At 41.6% G+C, this 26,129-nt stretch overlaps 1 protein-coding gene across 2 annotated transcripts in view; it reads right to left on the bottom strand.

The window, feature by feature from the left end:
- PLCB1 (phospholipase C beta 1) overlaps positions 1-26,129 on the bottom strand; it is a 2,228,480-nt gene that overhangs the window by 768,280 nt on the left and 1,434,071 nt on the right. For both annotated transcript variants that reach the window (XM_078649524.1, XM_078649525.1), the window contains exon 12: positions 5,507-5,589. In XM_078649524.1, coding sequence (XP_078505650.1) covers positions 5,507-5,589 — 83 coding nt within the window. The remainder of the gene's footprint in view (positions 1-5,506; positions 5,590-26,129) is intronic.

The following is a 26,129-nucleotide window of genomic DNA, read 5'->3' as shown; positions in this document are numbered from 1 at the left end:
CTGACTTAGTAAGCAGTAACCATAAGCATACCCACCAGGTCTCTGGACCTTTGACATAAGGTCCCTGTATTTCGTACATAGACTGGAGGCCGACCTGGTTTGGTTTAACCTCCTTCTCCCCCTTCTTTGTTGATGCAAAACTGTGGTACAACATTGTTAGATTTACTAATAAAGGAAATGGGTAGCTAATGTGCCTTTCAATACTGAACCAAGGGGACACATTGGGAGAGGAGGGGGTTACAATTCTAGCAACCGGATACTTTGGACTCCTGAGAAGAAAGTCGGGTACTTAAACCAACTTGGGAGATTGCAGCCCCTGTCATACTGAGAAACCTGAGCTTCTTAAAACTGATTCTGGGTTTCTTCCTCGATCCCAGAAATTCACCACCTAATTTGTCAACCATTAAAAAAAAAGTCTTCAGATACGTGGATTGGAGACATGCTGGACAGGAATCTAACTAATGGAGTCAGCATCATTTTCAAAGATTCTTATCTGCCTCACCATGAAATATTTTTAAGAGACCAAGCCATTTAAAGGTCTTTAATTTTATCAATTGTTTTACCTTCATTCTTAGATATTGATTCGTCTAATTTGTTATAGAACCAAATCAAGTATTTGATACATTTTGATTGCCATTGGAATTGTGAATTTCTCAGACAGGATGGATTACAATAGGCATTGAGGAGTAAAACCTCTGTTTTGTTCTCCTTATTTAAAGAGTATCCTGAATGAAAAGAAAACATATTGATGATGTCCAAAATAAAGTATAGCAGCATCAGTGGCTTCAGTAAAAATTAAAATGTTGTTGAAGTGTGCAAACGTTTTAAAGACCAGATTCCCAAATTTTGGACCAGCAATATCGGAAGATTCATTCAACATCAGGATCAGAGGATTGATGTGTAAAATTGCAGTGGTGAGAGCAAGTAGCCATGATGAAAACCTGGTTGTACCAAGGCTGATAACTCCCCATTTACATAATGCTGAAGGATTGGCATACATAGACATGGCCATTTTGTTTAAATAATCCCCCAAGTTGTATCTATTTAAAGCTGCCTCCAGAAACAGCCATGACAGTGTTTCAAAGGTTTTCTTCACATCCAGGTGTATAGCTGCTGCGGCAGGAGTTTGTGATATGGATGATTTTTGGATAATGTGGCACCACAGCCAACTATTGTTGCTAGCTAGTCTGCCTTTAATGAAATTGGTCTGAGTGGGATGGACTTATTGTGTAATCATTGGGTAGGAGGTCACATTTCATGATTTTAGCATTGATTTGGTCTCCACATTTATTAATGAGATTGGTCTAACATTCTTGGGATCAAAAGGATCCAATCTCTCCTTGGGGATTACCACAATAGTGGCCGCTGCAGTGGTGCCTGAGACCACTCCAGAGGAGGAAAAGTAGTTTAGTATGGTTTCTAAAAGGTCCAAAATTGTGCATTCAAATGTTTTATAGAAATATATGGGAAGGCCATCTAGACTGGGAGCCTCCCTGATGGAATGAGCTTAATCGTTTTCTGGATCCCGCTACCCTCCTAAAGGTTTGTTTAGTTTCATACGGTCATTATCAGAAATGGATTTTATTGGCAGGGTCTAGAGAAAGTTGAGACAAATATATTTTTGGAATAGAAACTGAGGGCAGTACATGTGGGCATAGAATTTCTGAAAAATTTTTAGAATATCGCCCGTCTTGGGTCAATTAAGCCTTGGTGGTCTTTAATGTTAGAAATTAGGGAGGAGTTTCTTTTAAGTTTTAATCAGGAGGCTAAACTTTTTCCTGCTTTGTTCAGGTAAAAAATCTTTTACTTTTCTGCGCTGGTACCCATAGGTTAGTATGCTTGCTGATTGTTTTGTTAAATACATATTTTAGTTTTTTTAGTGTTGGAAGTGCCAACGAGTCGTTTGAACGTCTGAATATCATTTCCTAGGATTTGATATCAACCAACAATTAGTCTAAGCCAGATTTGTGTTCTTTATTTTTCTTGCAATTTAAAGATTGAGCGGTTGCACTCCTTCCCTTGGTTGTTTACGTTAATGTGCAGTTTAGGCGATAAGATGCGTGCGAACAGAAGCTGTGTCAAGCCTCTACACAGTTACGTTAAAACCAAGTCTGGTGGGACACTTTTCTCCTGTGCCCTTCTGTCGCACTGCCAATGGGAAAATCATTCCTGTATGTGACTTTACTTCAATAGTCAATTTCTTCTCGTTATCTTATTTAATCCAAAGTTTTTTTCTTTATCATACTTAATCACATCATAGCGGAGACTTGGTGTTGTGGCATTGAATTTATTTATTCATCATTTTCAAATACCGGACGTTGCCATAGGCTTCTACGAGGGCATGTGAGGACAAACATATTTCAACGCTGTTTTTATGACGTCAACATTCACCCAATGCATTTCGAATTAACAATTCTTCGTCAGGGGTTTGACTGAAAATGAAATGAAGGAAACTGGTAAACTGGCTGCTCAAAATACTAAATAACTCAATCAAATAACTTTAAATCAATCCTCACCATGTTCAAATAAATCCTACAAATGATTAGCATCCCATGGCGCTCCCTCCGTGCTCAAAACCCACCCCTCTCCCGGGTTAACAATCGGTATTTAGCTCGATGCGTTCAATATGACATAACTCACTCCCTACTGTGCAGTTCCCTCTAAACTCTACTTCACCCTTCTCACATTTACCTTTTCAGCGCCGCACCCGGTGGCATGACCTCATATCACTCCCTCCGTAACAGGCATTCTAGAAGTTTTTCCCTTCCGCTCACTCCGTTTTAAACGGGAAAAGACACACACCTGTGAGTAATATAGCTACAAGTCTCCACCCCTACTTGTAGTTCGTAAGTCCCATGTGGAGATAAACTCAATCTCCCATAGTGCTCTACATCGATCTAAGGAGGTGAACTCACAAAAAAAATTAAATAAAACAGAACCTTTTCATGACATCCTTCTAAGCTTTAAGAGCATGTTTGACAATGTGTTAACGTAAACATCAATTACGAGCATAAATAAAAGCAATTTATAGAAAAAACAAATTGTACGAGCATCAAAGTTCAACTGTCGCCTCGTTCATATATCAGTGTTGTTCGTGATCGTTTTAGTGTCATATCTTCTGTCTCCGCGATGACGTCTCCTTTTGAAAGTCTTACTTTTAAATCTCTGGGGTGCAGGCTCTGAGGCGTAAATGTTGCAAAGCAATTTAAAGATTGATGAATAAATAAATTCAATGCCACAACACCAAGTCTCCGCTATGATGTGATTAAGTATGATAAAGAAAAAAACTTTGGATTAAATAAGATAACGAGAAGAAATTGACTATTGAAGTAAAGTCACATACAGGAATGATTTTCCCATTGGCAGTGCGACAGAAGGGCACAGGAGAAAAGTGTCCCACCAGACTTGGCTTTATTTTTCTTGGACATACGACTTATCATTTGGCCTCTAAAAAACAAATTCAATGTGTCCCATAGAGTAATCGGGGAGGAGACAGAGCAAGTGTTGTCCTGTAGAAACTGGGCTAACTCTTTTTGCAGCTCCTGCATGTCTAGCTCATTCTCTAGAAGTTTAATGTTCTTGTACCACAAACACTTTTTGGGCTGAGGGGTAAAATCTTAAAATTGATACAGCTGCATGATAAGAAATGGTAATGGGTTTCATGGAAGAGGCTAAGGTGATTTGTAGAATTGCATTGTCAACCAACATCTAATCACCTCTTGAAAAACTACTGTTTGAAGAAGAAAAGAATGTGAAGTCATTACCGGTTGGATTATGGAGCCTTCACACGTCCATGAAGCCTTAAACAGTAGAAATTGCTCACATTGATTTATGAGCTTTAGGAGTTCTGTATTTAAAGGCCAAGCTTCCACCTAGGATAGTGTCCATTGGTAGATAAAAGTCTCCTCTCAAAAATTATTTGGCCTTCGTTGGGAGCAAAGAAACCTTGGAGGACAATCTGGACCAGAATAGAGGGTCATCGACATTAAGTGCGTATATGTTAACTGGAAAAAATTCAGTGTCCCGCGATTGGAGTTAGTTGATCAGCCATCTACCACTGTCATTCTGCTTCGAGGCAATGGTTGATAGGCCTGAATTCTTGATATTAAGGTGATTACTTCATTTTTTCTAGAGCATGCCGGGGAGTAGGATATATCATTCACTCATCCGTTGCGCATAGATAGTGCTTCTTCTTGCCCAGTCTTTATTTCTTGGGGAAGTAGCAGTTCACCTTTTAGTGTGTGGCAATAATCAGCAATTACTTTGTGCTTCACTGTGTGGTTAAGCCCTTTAGTGTTCAGCGAAATTACTTTCAGAGTAGACATAATTCAATCATATAAGAATATCATGTATGTTGTTTTGCTTTTTCAAGATAGCCTGGAGTGTAGTGGAATTGTCCTTAATTTCTTTTATTAGAGAGTCAGAAAACAGGGGTTCCTGTGTTGATCTTTAGAGATTGCCTTTCCCTTCCTTCCTCACTTTTTCTTTGTGGTCCTTTGAATCAGTCCTTTTGATAGTACACTTTTGTCAGTTCTGGGACTAACCCCTCCAACAGGATTGACCTAATTAAGTTTGAAATCACACGCATTGCTTCACAGTTGTAGGAGTGGGTAATTAGACAAGAGCTATGGAACCAGAAGCTTAGTGACGAAACAGGTTTCTAGAGAGATCTACTGTGGTCCAAGGGTGTGGTCACAGTGATCTGAATTGGAACCAGACCGGTCATGGGTTGGGTATTCAGCTTTCATAAGCCAACATGTTGATGCGAGAACCAATTCTCACAAGCCCAGCATTAGCTCCCAGTGCCGCAGGCCATCAATCCATCATGAAACTATGCATACTCAGGTCCACATGCCCTGAAAAGGGATGATCGATGACAGTAAGTGGGGGCCAAGAAGACACCAGTTGGCACTGAGAGAGAGTCACTTGGTCTCGGTCTCAGGCCCAGAACTCCATGTTAGTGAGGGAACCCCCTTCCGGGCACTGCCCAGAAGTGGAATCTCCAGTTCTCAAGGTGCCTGTAGGTGTTGGTCCACTGATTGGCCCACTGTGTTCAAAAGTCTACGCTGCGCCACCCTATATATGGGGCAGCATGCATAACCTGCTGGGGCCTTCCACCCCTACTTTGATGGCAAACACTGCTTCCAACTCCCGGCAGATCCCATCAGTACCTTCAATCCATTACAACATAGCCTGGCGCTGCTATGTTTTCTACGGCACCACGCGGTCAGCCAGGCAGTGAGTCAGAGGGCAACAGATCATCTTTGAAGGACGCACTTGCCCGTTTGGTGTAGCCTCTAGGGTCAGGTAGGGTTGGCATCACCTGAAATCCAGAGGATGGAGCCCTGTGTGCGGTGTAGAGGGCTTGCGGGAGCTCCAGGAGGAGCTGCCATCTTGTGTGGGCACCAGCGAATGCACAGCACCAAGTCACCTTGTAGGAAGTTTCACAATATATGATTTCACATTCATAGACATTTTCATTATTAAATGAAATGCATTTACTTACGAGTCTACATGGTTTTCAAAGGAGAGGAGGATTGGATATGGCGATGTCTTAAATGCACATTCAGCGATAGCTTCTATAACTTCCTAAAATAGAAACAATAAAAATCACATTTTGTCTAAATGTGTATTTCAACATTGTACATAGAATTATCACAATATATGTTTCTAAAGAAATGGATGTCTGCTAAAAAGAATGTGTTGACAGTACTATGCATGTCACGGTTTACACGCAGTGTACTCTTTGCCAAACTGTTTTGCACTTGAGATATAGTAATAAAGAAAGTAAATGTTTTTTAAGCTATGAAAATAATATGTAAATGGTAATCCTATGAGCATGATTGTGGGGCCTTGTAAAAACTTACATTTCTAGGCAATAAAATCAGTGACATGCTGCAATAGGAGACTGTGGATACTTGGGATATTGACGTTTTTGCAAAAGATCTTTACCATATTGCAGAGTGATGAGGACAAAGGTAAAGGGCATTCAATATAAGAACAGCAATCGCAATGGGGCTCATCAGCAATTTGTGCCTATGCTGTTATGCCCTTGTAAACCATTGTGATTGTCACACAGCAGCAAGGAGAGATAACCTTCCTTGTCTGGCAACCCATTAGGCTGGAACCATTGAATTGAAGTCGAAAAGCTAAAAGGAATTATACTTTGAGATTCACATACCAGTGGTATGTGTCAAACCTAAAACAAACCTTAATTTGCACAATGATTGAAGCTTGCAAAATCATAGTAAATCAGTGTATATACTTTGGATGGAACACAATCACTAGGAAATAAGTAAGTAACACTTTTATTAGGCGAACAAATACCAGGTGTCTAACGCTTACGGGGAACCTCAGAGAGCTGGCTAGCAGCAATCAAGTGCTCTTTTTGTTTTATGTGTGGTACAAAAAGCCAATTTTTGGGCTGTTTCCTGAAACATGGCAAGCTGGTATGAGATCTTAAGGCCACATGGAAGAAAACAGCCAATATAGTGCAGTGTCCTGCCCCACCCCCTCATCTGCATTTCTTTATCTTGGGGACTTTTATCAGATAGGCTGATGAGGACCACAGTGCCCATTGTGGGCAGTACCAAAGAAAGTTATTGCAGTGATAGAGAGTACCCCTTTCATACAAAGCATCGTGAATGATGCACAGAGATTTGAACCTGACCCTATCCATTACTGGTAACCAATGAAGATCCTTTACATCCTAAGTGACCTTGCAGAATTTAGACACTTTCAGGGGCAGTCGAGCTGCAGCATTTTGCTATGACTGTAATTTTGCCAATAAGCTTTTTGTCATACCTAAATACAAAGCATTACAATAATCAATCCTAGAAAGGGTGAGAGCAACCAAAACAATTATTTGGTGGTTCAAACACTTTTACAGTATTCCAAATATATAGAAACAAGTGGAAGTGATATGATTAATCTGCTTTGAAAAACTGAGTTGGTCGTCAAAAACCACTCCAAGATTTTTTACCTTTGAGATAGGGGTAGTGTTAGACCTGTCAGCCTTAGGGTGGTCTCCCCTACATTTTTGCCCTTTTTGCCTCCCATTTTTACCTTACATTTCGTTGGACTTAGGACTCTGGGCGCCTCACCACTGCTAAACAGTGCTGAGGTGCAGGTGCTCTTCCCTAAAACCTTGTGAGGCTGGCATATCTGCCACAAGCCACTGCTACCGCAGTAAGGTTTAATCCTCCATAGGCTAACATTGGGAACCTCCCCTTGTGGAATTCCTTCTGACAGAGACCTATTAAGTCTATCATGTTTGGTCTTGTTGGACTCGGGGCGGGGAACCCTTTCCAATGATATATAGGGTGTGGGCATTCCTTCGCTAGGGATCCCACTTTTATAAAGGGGACTTTTCCTGCCTACACTTAGATTAGGCTGCAGACTCCCCCTCCCCTCTGCATACTGATAGACTGCCTGGGTTGGGAGGTGGGAGTGGTGATTCACACCTTCTTCCCTGGGATGAGCTGTGATGGGCTGCCCACTGTAGCCTTAACGGCCTGTCTCTCGTCACTGTGACAGCTAGGTCAGAGAAGGCAGGGAACATACCAGAACTCCCTGGACTCTTCAGAAGCCCCTGCCCCCCAGACCCTTCCAGAGACTTCCACCACTTTCTAGCCCCTAGACTAAAAAGATATATAAGGGAGTGTCCTGGCCTCACATTCTTGTTACACCCTGGACTAAGAAGAATCCCTGCCGGAGTAAGGACTGCTGCGCCAGGAAGGATTGCCAGACTGAAGGAGGCTGACTGCTCCAAAGAACTGCCGCCCCACCTACTGAGCTGTCTCACTGCCTGTTGATCCTGCCCTGCAAGAGGAGACTGAAGAAAACACCCCCAGAGTGCCTCCACCATATTCACAAGAACTGCGTTTTTGGGACTGTACCCTTTTTAACTTGAAGAGAACTACCTTTCTTTGGACACATCGTTTTAACGACTGCCTTTTGGAACAACAACCACATTTACAAGACTTGCCCTGGGTTGCTGTGTCTGTGTGCAGCCTTTCTACCCCTGGGACCTTTAAAGAGACTGCCTCTGACCTACGGGGTGCGGAAAGCCATCGGTCTCATCTCCCCACCGTCACCGCTGCCCGTGTAGACTGAGCGCCTAATTTAAATCACTCTCGTGGCGCTCTGTCTGAGGAGCAGAAACCATCTTACAAAACCGCCCTGTGGGGACCTGAAGGCAACGTAGAGCGCTTTGCCAGAAGAGCGCTGTATGGCCGTGACCCGCCCGCTTCTGGAAGAAGCGCTGATGTGCCCTTTCATCGCTGCTTGACCGGGTCCTAAGTATTCCAGCTGGCCTCCCAGTAATCACCGCTGCGGCCCGGGAGTTTCAGGAGCCGAGTCAGCGTCATCGCAGCCAGCAGGAGCCGCGCCGGTATTGGTTCCCCTCCGGGGCATTGCCCAGCAACGAGGGAGCGTCCCCAGCGAGAGCCGCGCTGGGATTGGCGGCTTCGCGGAGGTTGCCTGGCAACGAGGGGCTCGTCCCAGAGTGAGGCTGCGTGCGGAGTAAGGAAAGGCTGCCCGCACACAACAGAGTGACGCCAGCAAGAGCCTTGGACCGGTGCCGGGACCCCCTCCCCAGGTAACGCTTGTGATTGTGCGAGCTGGGAGGCTGGGGGATGGACCCACCGTAAGCGCAACTGCAACTGCCGTGGGGGCATAAAGAGACTCGGGGGCGATTACAAGACTGCGGAGGCTGGCTAGGGGAACCCCGGGGGAAAGTGAGTAAAAGCGGACTGCCGGAGGACTAAGTTACGTGTATCTCTAGCGGGTTACCCGGGATTGTGATCATTAGAGTGAGCGCGGGCCAAGGTTGTGAACTTGCTTTGTATTGGGGCCATTTCAAAAGTACCTCAGACAGCGCGATCCTCTCATTGGCGACCACATCCTCACGGAGCGCATTAACGCCGGGAAGTTAACTCCTGTGGTGCCAAGGCTAATGTGCTGACTTCAGTAACTGGGAACCCCTAAATTGTTATTTAATGACTGTTGGCCCACCAAAGACCTGCCCGAGAGTGCCATATCGTTTCCCACACCGAGGACACGGGGAGAAAGACAGTACCAGTAGGAGCCCTTGGCACACATGAGCTTTTGGGTGCACTTTGATTAATGGTTGACCTTGCCTGGGAACAGGATTCATGATTCTTGATGATTGATCTTGCCTGGGAAGTGGATTTGCTTCTATTAATTATTGACTTTGCCCGGAAGCTGGATTTATTTGATGCTTGACTGGCTTTATATGCATCTGGAGTCCCCTGATTATTGAATGTGTCATTCTTAGATCTTGCATAATTCTTAGATAAAGATCTTTATATTTTTATATAAAAATTGGTGTAGTGGCTCTTTCTTTTGTGCGTGTTTTACTGGAAACTGTTGGTGTGTTGCACAAGTACTTTACACAATACCTCTGAAGTTACGCCTTTGCTGCTCTGCGCCAAGCTACCAGGTCGGAAGCGGTGGTCCCTACTTGGACTAGGGTGCATACCCCTGCCGACTAGAGACCCCGGTTCTAACAGGTAGGTTATCTGCTGGCCATGATGTTGAGTTCCAAAAATGTGTGTTCTTGCCAAAAAGAATCACCTTGATTTTTTTGACGTTCAAATTTAGAAGGTTCCTCTGCAAACAGATACCTGAGTTTGACAATGCTTCAGGTTTAAGGATGTAGGAACCTCGTCTTCAGGAATAGAGACAATAATTTGAGTATCATCGGCGTAGGAGACAGCCGACTTGCCACATGATTGGATAAGCTCTAAGAGCGGAATGCTATAAATTTTAAATAGCGTTGGGATAAATAAGAACCCTGAGGCAGTCTGCAAGGCAGAGAAAAAAGTTTAAATTTAAAGCCGCTAACTTCAACCCTTTGTACTCTATTTAGTTAGGAAGGAGCTGAGAAGGGCAGGAGCTGCTCGCCTATCCAGATCTCCTCAAGCAAGTTGATAAGAACCTCACAGTTAACAGTATCAAATGTGGGTAAGAGGTCAAGAAGAATTAAAGTAGCTTGGCCCCTCTCATCTACAATCCTTCTAATTTATTCAGAGGCAAAAACTAGCGCAGACTCTGTATATGGAGTGATGGGCTCTGAAACCATGTTGGGCCTGATTAAGAGTTTCATTGGTCTACAGATAAATCGTAAGTTCCTTGTTTATTGCTTTTTCAAAGATTTTAGCCGGGAAATGCAGTCGAGGAATTTGCCAAGTTTTTTGTGACAGTCAGATCAAGATTGCTTTTTTTAACATAGGTAGTACTGAGGCTAGCATTCACAGCTGTCTGAAAAATTCCTGTCTCTAATATTTGATTCAAAAGTTTAGTGAGGTGAATCGCCATTAAGTTTGGCACCAAATGCCAAATGCATAGAGGGCAAGGGTCGGATGGAGATACAGACTTTGTGGTGGTAATAAAATTCACTACTTCATCCTCCAACAGAGCAGGAAAATTAGTTTGGCATTTATGATTCCTTGAGATCTGTAACTCAGTTATTTTAAGAATCCCAGCTTCTTTCTGATTGGGGACAGGATCTATAGAGGAGGTAGTTGCAATTTCATCATAGATGCACTCTATTTTATTTTTAAAAAAGTCTGTCATGTTGTTACAACTATTTTAATCCATACTATGCGTGGAGCCCTGTTTAAAATTAATAAGAGAGGTAATAGTTCTGAATAGCTCAGAAGAGGAGTTTACTAGGCTCCATCCACTACCATACATGCACAAAAAGTCATGAAAAAGGCATTATTTTCGCTTTTGCCCAAGTGAAGACAATATGTATTATGCTCTAGAAAATCCAGTTGGTAGGCTGGGTAAAAGAGAAGCCACATACTTGATATAAGATGTGATTGCCCCCGACAGTGTCAAACAGAAAGACCCACAAGCATACATCCAATTTGCCTTAACGTTGTCCTTGCCTAGCTTTTGCAAGATTAAGATTAATGCAATATGTATGATGCTTTTTAATTCACCCACCCAAAACCAATACAAAAGAATAACACACAGGTGCAGCTAATGAACATGGTCAGGTTTGTGTTATGGCATGAGCTGGTGAAAGACTTCACGTCTGAAATTTGCAACTTTAAAGCAGTCAACTAAACCGAGCAAGTTGATACAGAAGACCTGAGCTCAAATTTGGCTACCCATGATTTGACAGCTTGAACAAGATTGGTGATGAAGAAAAAGCTCTACGTGAGGTAAGGCACTCTTGGTTCTTGCTATGTAAGTCCCAATTGTTGCTAAAAGTAACCACATCTTCCAAAAGTCAGGTTTTCCACAATAGTCAAAATTTCCTATAAAGAGAGAAAGGGAATGGAAATATAGTGTATCCAGTTTTCTTCTAACTTCTTAAAGACTTGCTAAAGTGAACGTGCACCACTGTAATGTTGTATAGGCCATCCAACAGCTGCTCCAGTTACACGTTTTCTCCCTCCTCATGAGATATCTGTATATCGATCCTAAATGATTTACTGCCTTGCAGTATCTCCTGTGACCTTCCATGAGAAGGTTATGTTAAAACATTGAAATAACTTTATGTTTAAATTGTATATTTTTCTGGTATATCTTTTTTCCCCTTTATAGATTATGGTAAGAAAATGGCTCACTTAGGATGGAAGAATATATAAATTTTAAAAGGCATTAGGGTACAGAATAGTCCAGGTTACACCCAAAGTGAATTCTGACCACAGTGGTTCTTGTCTATTGCAAACTGCTGTTTGATCATTTTTCATTCTCTCTCGGTGGATTCCGCACACTTAAACACAAGGCACTGTGAAACATCTAGCATCATTTAATATCACATCATAATCCTGTAGTAGCAGTTCCTTGTTGATATGGTTTACCTTTGTTTAATCAACTATTCTCATTGCCAATTTTCTGACTAGTAAAGGACATTAAATCCAACAAAGAAATATTAGATTCTGCTTTCTGTCTAACCATCTACCCTACTAAATTAATTTGTGGACAGTGTACCAATAACAATATAATATGGTTCCATGTATAACGATCTGAGGTAAAGCACATGCTCTTGGAACTGTGTTTTTCTCATCATAGTGCTGACTTAAAGACTGTACTGTACTACGACTGTACAAGGCATTGATGACCCCTGGGGCGGATCATCAGAACACGGGTGTAAGTGTATATGCCAGGACACTTCCCAATTGACTGTCTTAGCAATCAGAGACATTTGACTGATTGCCTCTTCTGTTGTTCATTCCCTGAGGAGGTCCATTGGACTATATTCCAAAGATTCCCATAATCCCCATTTCACTTCTGGATCCCAATGTTTGCAATACCTATGGGTCAATGTGCATTTCATTTTCTAAAAAAGCACAATCTGTAATGTTTAATACAGCAAAGCATGGCATTACTTTCATAATGATAGAGATCCACCCCAGAAAATTAAGGAATGCTCAATCATCCATGATAGAGAATAGTATTTAATACAGAAGTGACATGGAAGCACAATAGCAATGTTCTCTGGGTAAAGATCAATTCATCAATTCGCTACCTGGTGCATATTAAATTAAAAGATCCCCTCATGCTTCACTCCCTAGATCTGCTCTGAGTGTAACAGATTGTCGCACCTGTGATTACAGCTCTAGATGGATATGAAAGTTACGTGAAGAGTTCACCTGTCGTTTTTATTGAAGGCACACCAAAACAAAACACAGATAATAAAAATGGTATTTCTTATTAAAGCAAATAATATAATGTTACAGAAAGATCCTCTTTAAATTTTGAGACTGTCTAGAAAATAATTATTTTCTGAAAGCTAGTAGATATTGTTAAGACGAGTTTCATGTTACCCATTGAATATAAATATATTAAGAACTGAGATGAAATACTGACGTAATTGACGCAGAACGCCAAGATGTGGAACATAATGAGTTTTCTTCTCAAGATAGGTTCATTACTGTGGCACAGTGCTTCCTAAAGGAAAATTTGATTTCTTGACATTCAAGCCTCAACACCTGACTGACTAGTATACTATGGTACATTTGTGAGCAGACATACCTGAAGGACAAGGGTTATTTCTTGCCAATTTACAAAGGATTTGTGCACTATAATGTGAAAAAATTCTAATATTTGAGTTTACAGACTCAACATTAGTCAGATGTGTTTTATAGATTGTTTAGAAGATGAAGAATCCACCATTATGGTGGTTTTTCTTATGCTGTAAGTTTAGATTCACAAAACATCCATAACCATGCTTTATGTGTATATCCACAAGTATTCTCCATGTAGGTCTAAAACATATAACCTTTTCAGGGTGGAAAAAAGAATGGAATATCCTTATATATATTAAGAGTTTAGGAGTCTTTCAAAAGTGAAGAATAAGAATAATATTAACCCGTTCCATGCTCCCGTCAGCCAACGGCCTCCCTGGTGCTGTGAACGACCGATGGCTGACGCAGCCCCACCCACCCTTTAGAATGCCCGCACCGCAGTGGAATTGCCGCCGCGGTTAAGGCGTTTGGAATAAGACAAAGTATAAGAAGAAAAATACAAACAAGAAGAAGATGAAGAAAAAGTATAAGACTATATGGATAAGAATAGGAATCGGAATAGCAAAAGGGATAAGAATAAGAATAAGTGTTGGAATGGTCTTTCATGCAGGGTCACCGCAGATTTTTGCCTTCCTTTGCTGAAACCGTTTTTGTTGGCTTTTAGGACTCTGTGAACTTTACTTCCGGTAAACAGTGATAAAATGCTTGTACTCTCACCTTTACACTTGGTGGGAATTGACCTACACATGATTGGTACATTTAACTTACTTGTAAGTTCACAGTAAATGGTCTTACATTCCCTAAGGCCTGTATATTAAATGGGTGAACTCATTGTGCCACCAAGTAAAGTAGCACTGTAACTTCAACCTGAAGTGCAATTTTCTGCTGCCATTTCAACCAGGCAAAATAAACCTTTGTCAGGCCTAAACCTTCCTTGTTAATACTTAAAAGTCATCCCTAATATAGGCCGTAACCACTCCTACCGCAGTGTGCATGATATTTAAAAAAGTGGGATATGTATGTTTAAGTTTTACATGTCCTGGCACAAAAAAAACTCCTAAAGTTGTTTTTCAGTGCTGCAAGGCTATCTCTGCTATAGACTAAAACTAGGTTACCTTATTACACTTAATAAGTGATAACTTCAGTTTGAGAACATTTTATTCAGAGAAATGCTTCTACTCAAATTAATTGAAATTTAAAATCTTTTTTGATGGTAAAGGTGGATTTTATGTCACTATTCTGAAAATGTCACTATTAGAAGGTTTCCATTTTTCTTTCTAAACCATATATGCCTTTCTGCCACTGTCCAGGGTCACATGACTGTGAAAGGCTCTAATGTGGTGTTTTTTTGTATTTATTCTAGACATGGGTACAAAAGGGCCTTAGCCGTGGGACAGGATGTTGCTCTTGTGAGCAAGATTTCCTGGGAGGGGGGGTGTGCTCAGTCCATACTGTGCTTCATAGGGGTAGCCCTTCCCCATCCTAACTTTTAGGGGCTGCCTGTCCTGCCACTGACAATTCCAGCTCACACCTAGGTCCACCTTTCCTTTGTTACCTTAGACAGTTTGGAGCAAACTCAGGAAAGGGGAAAATTACTTGATCTGTGGAGGATTCAGAAGAAGGGCTTCCCTGCCTTCTAAAAAGGTAAGATTGGACCTGCATGTCTTAAACACAGGCCCCCCTGAAGGGACTCCAATGGTCAGTTGGCTGACTTCCTGTTTGAGATACAGAGACGCAACAAACTTCGAGAGACCTCCCTGCAACTGCCCAGCTGATCAGCACCAACTAGACCTGGCTGGACATGCCTGCGATCTACCGCTGGCCTTTGCTGGAGTGAGTCATGCGCCCCAAGAGGTTGACTCCAGGTCCTGCATCCTTGGCTGGCATAAGAGTGTACTCCTACTGAACTCCATGTGAAAAATGCACATGTTTTGGCTCGTGGCAACCATGACTGGACTATTTGCGCTGAACAATGACCCTTCACAACGACTGCCAAAATGAAGATCAGGTGAGATCCTGCATGTGTTGATAGCAACTGGCCATGACGACTGCCAATGTGAGGTTTCAGCAAAGACCATCTCTCCATCCAAAAACAGTGCCAAGCCATGATGCCTGACCTGCTCCTCACACAAACTATTGCCTCTTTGCATGTCCCCACCAATGCGAATGGCAGCACCTTGCCCGAACCTCAGATGGTAACTCTGGTCCTGTGTATGCGACTTGTGCTCTATCGTGGTTGGCCTAATCTTGTGACTTTACCTCGGACTAGTGTGACCAGATAACTGCCAGGGGTATTTTGTGCTTTTAGGTGCTATTTTCACCTAGAAAGTTTGAAAAAATAACAGCTCCGGTTCTACTGATTGGATTTTTGTTTTGGTGTAAATTTATTCAGAAAAAAATACATTATTTTCTAAAATGGTTTGGTATTTTTCTTGTGTTATGTTTTTACCTTATTTCTGTTTGAGGGCTACTTTGAACATAGCCTCTAAGTTAAGCCTGACTGTTTTTTGCCAAGCCACCAGAGGGTTAAGCACAGGTTTATTTAGTGATTATTTTGGTTCACCCTGACAAGTATGGTGTTCACTATTTGAGTGGGGCATCTATCCCTCTCAACAAACAACCCAATGTTTAGAATAAGAATAAGAAAAAGAATAAGGAAAAGAATAAGAACACTTTTTTTCTGTATCCTTTGTAAATTGAATATATACAATCTAATGGAAAATTACAACATTTTTCTCCAGAAAATGTATGCCTGCCTTGCTTGTTTTGCCACTGGATTCGAGCTAGCCTTGCTGATGAGGGGTCTTACCCCGAAACCGGTCCCAGGATGCTTGTTTCCGGTCCAGGGAAGACCTGGCTAGGCAGTTTGGGCTGGAGTGTTTCCATAAGGAACGGGGTCAAGCCTGATTTGCATATAGCTGGGTCCAAACTGGGGTGGCAAAGTGAGCTAAAGAACGATGATAGATTCAACCCAGATCTGTGACTGGGGGTGAGTGTCTGAAAAGTTTCAGTGCTCCGTCCATCATCTCCTTGTGTTTGCTTTGTTCGCCTTACATTTCCAGCATTACCACTAGGATTCATTGAGAATACTCAACAAATTGTAAATGCACCCCAAATGTATAATGCAACCCACAGGGGTAGATTTTCTATTTCTGCTACTTGCATATGCATGCAAGATGGGTTATTTAAGCAACCCATTCACAAGCATACGTTCCAACGTGATATGCAGGTACCTGACATGTCATATTTACTAAAATATCTAATGTTATCATTTTCTTTTTTCTATGTTTAGAAATATACTGCAAACCACCTTTTCGAACTCACAGGGTACATTGAGGTGCGGATACAAGAACAAGCAGTCCTGAAAATGTAAGATTCAATCTATCTGCGTTTTGTGGAGACGGTGCAGTCAACAAACACAAGCAATCTTCAAGCTCTAATAATGACGTCAGAATTTCAGAAGAGCCAGCCAAAGTACACAATGGTAGAAAAGTTAGACACCTGTTTTAGGCAGCTGGTATAAATGTCCGATAACATCATTGATAGATAAGAAATATAAGATAGAACTGTTAAATATGCAAGGAAAAACAGTTAATAAGATCACATTGAGCTATGGCCACATGGTTAAATACCTTACAAGGGCTGGTGTGGTCATATGCTCCATTGTGAGTGTCTAATGCAGAACTGGCGAAAAACTTTTTTTTTTAAATTTAGCGCTTAGCAGTCGCCGTACTATACCCTTATCCCTATGGTTTTGGCCCTTACCAGTCACAGGCCCTTGCTCCACTCACACAAGTGAGGTATCTTTTACTCGGGAAACTGAGAGGAACGCTGTGTGGTAGGACATTTTTGCCGGCATGGTGATCTCACACAGAAATATGTGTAAAATGTGATTTTTTTTCAGCTAAATTTGAGGTTTGCCGGGGATGCTGGGTAGGAAAGCATTGGGGGTCCATGCAAGCAATATCTCCCTGCACTCCCCTGGATGTCTTTTTTTCAGAAATGTGTTGGTTTGGTAGGATTCCTTAGATGGCCCCGAGCCTGGGACCAAAACCTAGGTGCCCCCCCGCAAAACCAGGTTGTTTTGTTTAAGGTAATTTTGATGTCTCCACAATACGTTTGGGCCCTTCCCTGCCGCAGGCACTTGGCCCACTGTTGTATCCTCGTGCTTATACTCGCGCTCGCCTCGCCGCATGCACAGGAACTTGGAATCCTGTGTCTCGGTATTCCTGGATTCTTGTGCAGCGGTTGGCGTGGGCTTTTATCCTGTCTATCTCAGCTTACAAATAAATCATCTTAATATATCCTACAACGTGCTGAATACTTATTCTAATCTGGATCTCTTCACTGGCGACGTCGGAGAAGTGAACTCATGCAATTTTAGGAGCCCACAGCCCCGGGATCACCGGACAAGATTACCGTTACTGAAGCTCTGAGCGCAACCTCCACCACGCACCTCACCGAAGCTTCGTCGTCAAAAGGCCCCAGTCATCGCGAAAATCCCGCTCTTCTTACTAAAGCGGTGAGAATTTAAAACTTTAATTCCACTTTCCTTCGTTTTTGCCATATTAAATAAACGCATGCGCACCTCCACGCGCCTGAAACTTCACGTCTCGAGCAATCCAGCGCACGCGCACAAGCTCGCTCTTCAATTTCACGTCACAAAGGCAGCGTCAGTACAAGCAGCATCAAAGGCAAAAACAAAGGCTGCGTCAGCACAAGCAAACTCTGTGTTCCACGCTCGAGCTACATCATAAAGGCAGCGTCAGCACTAGTAAGCTCCAATTTCTCAGGCTTCTCGCTTCTGTGACATCATAAAGCTTCCTTCCAGCAAACTCTTAATCTGATCAACAAAGGACAACTGTTTCCTCACAATAATTATAATTACAAGGGAATCACTTACAATTCAGGCTATTTTTCTTATTTATGCCTTTACATTGTCCCTGAAAAATCTCTGTGTCATTTATAATGGAGAGTTTTAATGCTCCACCACCTTTTCTGGCATGTCCAGGTGAACCTCCATTAGAGTGGAAACAGTGGCGTGAAGGGTTCGAAGCTTACCTTGAAGCTATAGGTGGCGAAAATTACACAGACAAACGAAAACTCGCAATTCTCAAACATTCTCTGGGTGCTGAAGGAAGACAAGTCCTTTCTCATCTTCCTCCTATAACTTTTGACAATTCTTCTGAGGAAGAGACTGACGTTTATGAAAATGCCATCATGCAGCTAGATAAACAATACATTAAGAAAGTCAACGAAGTTGTAGCTCGCCATAAGTTTCTAAGCAGACAACAACTTCCTGTTGAACCCATTGATTCGTTCGTCAAAGATTTGAGAATTCTGGCTGCCAAGTGTAACTACCAACAATTTCATGATCAAATGGTGAGAGACCAGCTCGTACATAACGTTTCTGATGTAAAACTCCAAGAAAAATTACTCGATGCGAAGGATTTATCTCTTTCAAAAGCCCTTGATATTGCACACTGATTTGAAGACATGAAGTTAGGCATCAAAGAATTGTCCGAAAAAAACCCAAAAGATTTAGTACTAGATAAACCCAACGTATCTGTGGTTCAAACTGTCAAGAAAAGTCCAATTGAATCTACTTTTAATAGACCTGTACTTCCTTCTACATCGTATCAAGGTTTCAGGAAGGAAGTAGCTTGCTTCAAATGCGGTTTTTCAGGACATGTCGCAATGGATAAAAGGTGTCCAGCTATAGGATAATTCTGCAACTATTGTAAATCTAGAGGTCATTTTGCGAGGATGTGCAGAAATCGCAACAAGTCAAAGAACTTTTCTTCGGATTCTAGACGCCCCAGATTTTCCCAAATTCAATCTGTAGACATGGATGATGAAGTATATGATGATGTATGCACCGTATACGAAGTAGGAGAAGAAAAAAAGGACTCACCATTTTGCATGCTTCAAATCGGATCAAAATCTATAAAAGTCATGGCAGACTCTGGTGCAAAGTACACCTTGATTGGTGACGATGTTTTGTTAAAAGAATTTCCCGATGTTATATCCTTATTTCCCTCTGACATAAGGCTACGTGGTTATGGTAAAAAACCTATTGAAGTATTTGGGTATTTTCATTCCACTTTATCATTTAAGGGCAAGTCGATTCCTGCTAAAGTATATGTTGCCAAAGATGGGTCGTGTTTACTGGGTTGGCCACAACAAAGAGAGTTAATGATGAAACTCGATCCCAATCATCCCGATCAAGTTCTGGGGTATTCTGATTTTATCAATTCTGTTGATGTGTCTTCTGAAAACAAATGGGAAACACTTTTTCCGCAGGTTTTTTCCTCCAATTTGGGTATGTTAAAAAACTTTAAACATAAAATAATCCTTAAACACAATGCTGTTCCCAAAGTACATAAGGTACGCAATATTCCCTTAGCTTTGAGAGAATCTGTTAAGAAAGAACTTCAGAGATTATGTGACCTGGATGTGATTGAGGAAATTGAATCCTCTGAGTGGCTTTCCCCTGTAGTTGTGGCACATAAACCTAATGGGAAAATTCGCCTCTGTGTTGATATGCGCGATTTAAATTCCAGTGTGTGGGTCGACAGACATCCTCTACCCAATATTGGAGAAATGTTCTCTAAACTTAAGGATGCGTCTATCTTCACCACATTGGATTTATCTAACGCATATCACCAGATAGCCCTTCACGAGGACAGTAAATATCTTACATCTTTTATAACCACTGAGGGTGCATACAGATATAAGAGAATGCCTTTTGGCTTAGTGTCCGCATCCTCAGTGTTTCAGCGAGTCATGCATAACATGTTCAAAAATGTTTCTAATGTGTTGTATTTCCAGGACGACATACTGGTGTTCGGTAAAGATGAATGTGAACATTCGGAAATTTTATTTAAGGTTCTATCCATTTTACAAGACAACAGTCTTACCCTTACCAAAGAAAAATGTAAATTTGGAAAAAACTCTGTAGATTACCTTGGTCATTCCATCAGCAAAGAGGGTATTTCTCCCAAATTGAGTTTAATTAAAGCTATTGAGAATGCTCCCGAACCAGTCAACAAGGATCAGCTCAGATCCTTTCTCGGTTTAGCCGAATATTATGCAAAGTTTATTCCTTCTTTTTCTGATAAAACTTCTCACTTGCGAAATTTGATGAAAAAACAACAACAATTCATTTGGGATGACAATTGTAAAGATCAATTTAAATTTGTAAAGAAATGTATTATTTCTGCTCCTGCATTATCCCCGTTTGACACCAATTGTAAATCATTTATTGTCACTGATGCAAGCAATGTTGGAATTGGAGCGGTGCTGATGCAGAAGCAAAGTAGTGGTTTAGTTACCATTGCTTTTGCATCAAGACCGTTACGTGGCGCAGAAATGAGGTATTCCACCTTAGAAAAAGAGACTTTGGCTTGCTGGTGGGGAATTGAATATTTTCGCAGATATGTATATGGCACAGATTTTGTTGTTCGCTCTGATCATCGTCCCCTTGTGGAGCTTTTCACAACTAAAGGTTGTAGTAAAGCCACTTCTAGGATTGCCAGATGGCAGTACAAATTGCAAGATTTTCATTTTACAGTTGAATACATTCCAGGAGCTAAAAACGTCCTAGCTGATTTCCTCTCTAGACTACCTATAGAAGATGATAATCAAGTTGCCCCTGATGATGATCCTGATAAAGTTGTATCAATTTGTGAGGTGTCCAATGGTTGCATTCGTGAAGATGATTGGGTGTCGGCTTGTGGTGAGGATCGCTTGGATGTGCTGTCTTTCGTTAGAGATGGTTGGCCTTCTAAGAACAGTCTATCTTCTAGTATTTTGCCGTACTTCCATGTAGCTCAAGAACTATCCATCCAGGGTGAAACTTTGTTGAGAGGTTTCCTTTTGGTCGTACCACACGGTTTGAGGAACACCATCCTAGACATGGCACATGATGGTCACCCGGGCATGTCCAGTATGAAGAGGAGGATAAGAAGTGAATTTTGGTGGCCGGGGGTCGACAGGTTGATTGAGGAAAGAGTAAGATCTTGTGTTGAATGTTGTATGAGTGATAAATCACAAAAACCCATAAAATACCAACATGATTCAGTCTCGAGGCCTTCTAAACCCTGGGAGTGTGTTTCTATAGACATTGCTGGTCCGATGTCTTTAGGTCATAGTCCAGTCTATGCCATTGTTTTGATAGACCAGTTCTCCAGTTGGCCCGAGGTAACATTTGTTCCTCATGTGTCTTCTAGGGTAGTTATCGACTTCCTTAATTCAATTTTTGAAAAAGAAGGTTTCCCTACTTCCATTCTTTCTGATAATGGCACACAGTTCACCTCTGTGGAGATGAAATCCTTTTGTTGCAACCATGGTATTTTACACAAACGCTCTTCTGTGTATTATCCCCAGGGCAACGGCATGGTAGAAAGATGGATTAGGGTACTCAAAGAAGGTATACAACTTGCTCTGTGCAATGGTGAGAATTGCTACAATGCTGTTAGAAAACTCTTGTGGAGTTATAGGAATACTCCAAAGTCCGATGGTGAGTTGTCTCCTTTTGAGAAAATGCGGGGGAGGAAGGGTGTGTGTAACATGAGCCAGCCCTGGATGAGAGATCTTGTCAATGGTAGGTTTAGGAAACGCAATGATCCTGTGGTTCATGTTAATACCAATAATCCTTGCAAAGTTGGAGATTGGGTACGCGTGAGAAAGTCTGGTTTTATCAGATCGGGTGCGTCACATTTCTCCGACCCTATGTTAGTGGTTAGAGTGGGAAGGCAAGTTGTGGAATTGTCAGACGGTAATGTCTGGAGCCTCTCAAAGGTTGTCAAAGTTCCGTCTCTTCTTAGCAGTTCTTTTCCTCCCAATCAGTCAGGAATTTCTCATTCTTCCAATTCGTGTCATCTTCCTACCACCTCACATCCACTTCTGCCTGTTCCCGTTTACTCCCGCAATGTATGTAACCCCCGTTTGAGGAAACCTCCTGTTTGGCTCAAAGACTACAATGTGGGTAAATGATTTCCACCTCATCAAACTGTTATATGATTTCATTCATTGTATTGCTTGTAAAAATTATATGTTGTTGTATTTGTTTTTTTTTCTTTTCTAGTAAGGGGGATGTGTTGTATCCTCGTGCTTATACTCGCGCTCGCCTCGCCGCATGCACAGGAACTTGGAATCCTGTGTCTCAGTATTCCTGGATTCTTGTGCAGCGGTTGGCGTGGGCTTTTATCCTGTCTATCTCAGCTTACAAATAAATCATCTTAATATATCCTACAACGTGCTGAATACTTATTCTAATCTGGATCTCTTCACCCACCCACACAAGTGAGGTACTATTTTTATCGAGAGATTCAGTAAAATGCGGGATGGGTGGAAGTTTGTGTATCCATGCAGATTCCAGAACTTTCCGTCACAGAAATGTGAGAAAATGTGTTTTTGTTTACAAAGTTTGAGGTTTGCAATGGATTCTGGGTAACAGAACCTGGTGAAAGCCACACAAGTTTCCCCATTATGGATTTTCCTGGGTGTCTCGTTTTAAAAAATGTACTGCGTTGCTAGGTTTCCCTAGGTGCCAGCTGAGCTAGGGCCCAAAAACCACAGCTAGGCACACTGCAAACAAAAGTGCCATTTTTCAATGGAAAGAAAGATGTGCCCACATTGTGTTTTGGGCCATGTCCTGTCGCGGGCACTATGCCTACCCACACAAGTGAGGTATCATTTTTATCTGGAGACTCATGGGAACGCAGAACAGTAGAATAGGTGTTATTGCCAAATACCTTTCTATGCATTTCTCCCTCCCAAATGCAAGACAATGTGTAAAAAAGAATTAATTTATAAAAATGCCCACTAATTCACATGCTGGTATAGGTACCCATATTAACGGAGTTGTGCAAATAACCAATGCTTCTAAACGTAATAGGTTGTTCCCATTTCGGAAATACATAATCTTCCTTGATACCTATTGATCACTCTTCATATTTTACTAAGTAAACTGCTGTGTACCCGGGACACCATACAAAACCATAGCAAGGCGCAGCTAAGTTATTGGCTTTGGGCACTTCGGGTTCTTGCTGAACCTATAAGTCCTATATACCTCTGCAACTATAAGTCCCAGTGGACATAAAGGTATTTGCTTTTAAAAATCTGCCATACTTAGAAGAAGGTACAGGTGAAATTGTAGGCACAAATATTTGTTTTTTTCAACTCTTCAATATGTTTCATTTTCAACTGTTACTTTCTATAGGAAAACCTTGACGGATCTACAGAAAGGACCCCTTGCTGAATTCGGAATGTTTTCTACTTTCCATGAATATATGGCTTTCTGGGATCCATTATTGTTTTTACATCAATTTCTAGCACTAACTTGAAGGAGGTTTAAAGCACAACATATTGTAAAAATAGGCTATGTCCCACTAAAATGCCAAAAACTGTGTAGAAAATGATGGTTCCTAACAAAAGTCGGCCTTTTTCTGAAAGCTGGAACGATGGTGATTTTATTACCGCAAACGCTTTCTTGATACCATTTGAAGGGAAAAAACAGTCACTTTCTTCTGCAGCACTTTTTTCCAATTTCTCAAAACCCCCCACTGAATGTAACTTATTTTGGCTAATTTCTCAGTCCCATCCAAGGGAATTCACAAACCTTGGGTACCTTTACAATCCTCAGGATGTTGGAAGAAAAGGAAGCAAATTTGACCTGGATACCTTATGTGGACAAAAGGTTACCTGGGCCTTAGCACAAACGACCCCAAATATACAAAAAAGGGCTCAGCACTGGGAGGGTGGGGGGGGTGGAGAAGGGCCAGCAGTTAAGGGGTTAAGGTATTCACAATTACAATTTGAGATGAATGGGGAAAAAGGTGATTTTATCAAAATCACATTGATTCTGAGTTAGTGCAGGGACTACAACCCAGTCCTCCCCTAATAAATGTAATCAATGTCTTGCTCTCTGAAATGGCATTGTATCTTTGATAGCTTTGCTTTTATGATAATTTCAAACCCTAGGTCTTCATTTGATGTCATTTTCAGACGCTGGATACCAACCTGGCATAGCAAAGACATTTTACATTGATTCTCCTTCACCATTGTAAACTAATAATGTGATTTGATTTTCCCCTCATTGTTCCTATTACATTATTTTTACAGCCCATGTGTGAAAATGTCCATATTACCTGCAAACCTCTGCTCCATATCACATCCCTGGCTATTCCCTAATTGTAACCAAGTGAATCATGCAATTTAGGTTTAACTGTGTGAACCTCAAAGGAAAAGTTTAAAGTAAGTAGATCAAGTCTCTTGAAGTACCCAAGCCAGTCTATAAGCAACCTACTCAGTTCATCAGACTTTGAAAGAGCACAGATTAAACATCTCTTCAAAATTAGCTGATTACTCTCTCAATATCACTACCAGGACACATTTCACATCATGAAGTGATTCAGTGCTTTAAAATGCAATGAGGATTCCACTCACCATTGACAGCCTGACCATGTTTGATAGATTTGTGAGGCAATAACCTTATCAGGACCTCTCCATTACTCCATTAGAAGACTTGCTCTTAACCCAATATACCTGACTCCTGAGCACTGCTTAACATTCTGATGGAAAGTATATGATTCAGAAATTAAAAACTAAGAAAACATGCAAACACACGGATGCCACGATTGTTTGACAGCGGAATAGTTCTACTTTATAATGGGCTTTGACCTATAAACATTTGGGTTTTATATTTATGTTTAACTTAAGCTAGCAATAACAAGCTCAGTCTCTTAAAATCCAAGGTATGTCCTCAATTGAGGGACTGATGGAGTCTGACTGCATGTATTGTAGTAATTCTATGTCTCCATGTTGGACCTGGACCTTTTTGCAGGTTTATTCCCTGATGTTTTGCCTTTTGCTTCCTAGTTTTTTATGCCCTTGTTTGTGTTGGTTTTAGGACTCTGGGCACTTTACCACTGCTAATCAGTGCTAAAGTACGTATGCTGTCTGTGTAAATAGCAATTCGGATTGCTTCTCAATGATTGGCATATTTGATTTACTGATAAGTCCCTAGTAAAGTGCACTGTGTGTCCCATGGCATTTAAATCCAATGCTACTAGTGGGCCTGTAGCAATGGTTGTGCCACCCACATGAGTAGCCCCATAAACCTGTCTCAGGCCGGCCAACGCAGTGTCTGTGAGTTCAGATTTTAACTACCATGTCGACCTGGCAGGTGCACCCACTTGACAGACCCTAACGTTCCCTTTTACTACATGTAAGGCACCCCTAAGGTAGGACCAAGGTACCCCCATGGTGCAGGTTACAGTGTATGTGAAAGTTAGGACATGTATTAGTGTGTTTACATGTCCTAATAGGGAAATACTGCTAATTCTTTATTCACTGTTGCAAGGACTACCTCTCTCATAGGTTATCATTGGAGCTACCTTGTAACATCTTACAAGTATAACTTTCTATTGGGAACCATTAGAGATTTGGAGTATGGGCTCTCTGAGCTCTGGATTTAATAACACATCTTTTAGTGAAGATGGTTTATAAATTGTGTGTTTGAAAAGGCCACTTTTACAAAGTAGGCATTTTTATTGTTGAACTATTCTGTGCCTCTGCCTGCCTTTAGGATCATCTAGTTTATACTAACAGGGGCCTATCTGTGCCTTCACTATAGACAGTCACACAAAGGGAGTTGAGGTGTGCCCTGCATATCGTGACGGCCCATCACCAGGCTGATGGGCATTCCTGAGCTAGAGTTGTGGGAGGGGTTTTTACCTGTGCCTGAATAGGACTCTGCCTGCCCTCTCACAATGCTTTCTCCACTTCCCCTGCAGTGTGCCTGGACTCGTAGCCAAGACCAGGCAGGACAAGAACTTGTGCACTACAAAGACAATCCATTGCAGAATGCCTACTTCAAAGGTCAACATTGGTATAAGTATTGGACCTAAACCCCCAGACTTTTAAAACAATTTTGGATCAAGAGGAACCTCTGCCAAGGAGAAGAGCTGGTGGGGTGGCTTTCAGTTACTGCTTCTGCTTTGGAGAGGACAGAACTTGATATTTGCTGTGTATCCTGCTTATGAAGTTTCTACAAGGGCTTGTGTGTGTTTGCCTCCTGTTAAGAAGTTTCAGGGCTTTCATCTGCTGCATCCATTA

Source organism: Lissotriton helveticus, chromosome 6, assembly GCF_964261635.1.
Source record: "Lissotriton helveticus chromosome 6, aLisHel1.1, whole genome shotgun sequence".
NCBI lineage: Eukaryota > Metazoa > Chordata > Amphibia > Caudata > Salamandridae > Lissotriton > Lissotriton helveticus.
The sequence above is the reverse complement of the archived record's forward strand: the minus strand, read 5'-3'. Positions and strand labels throughout refer to the sequence as shown.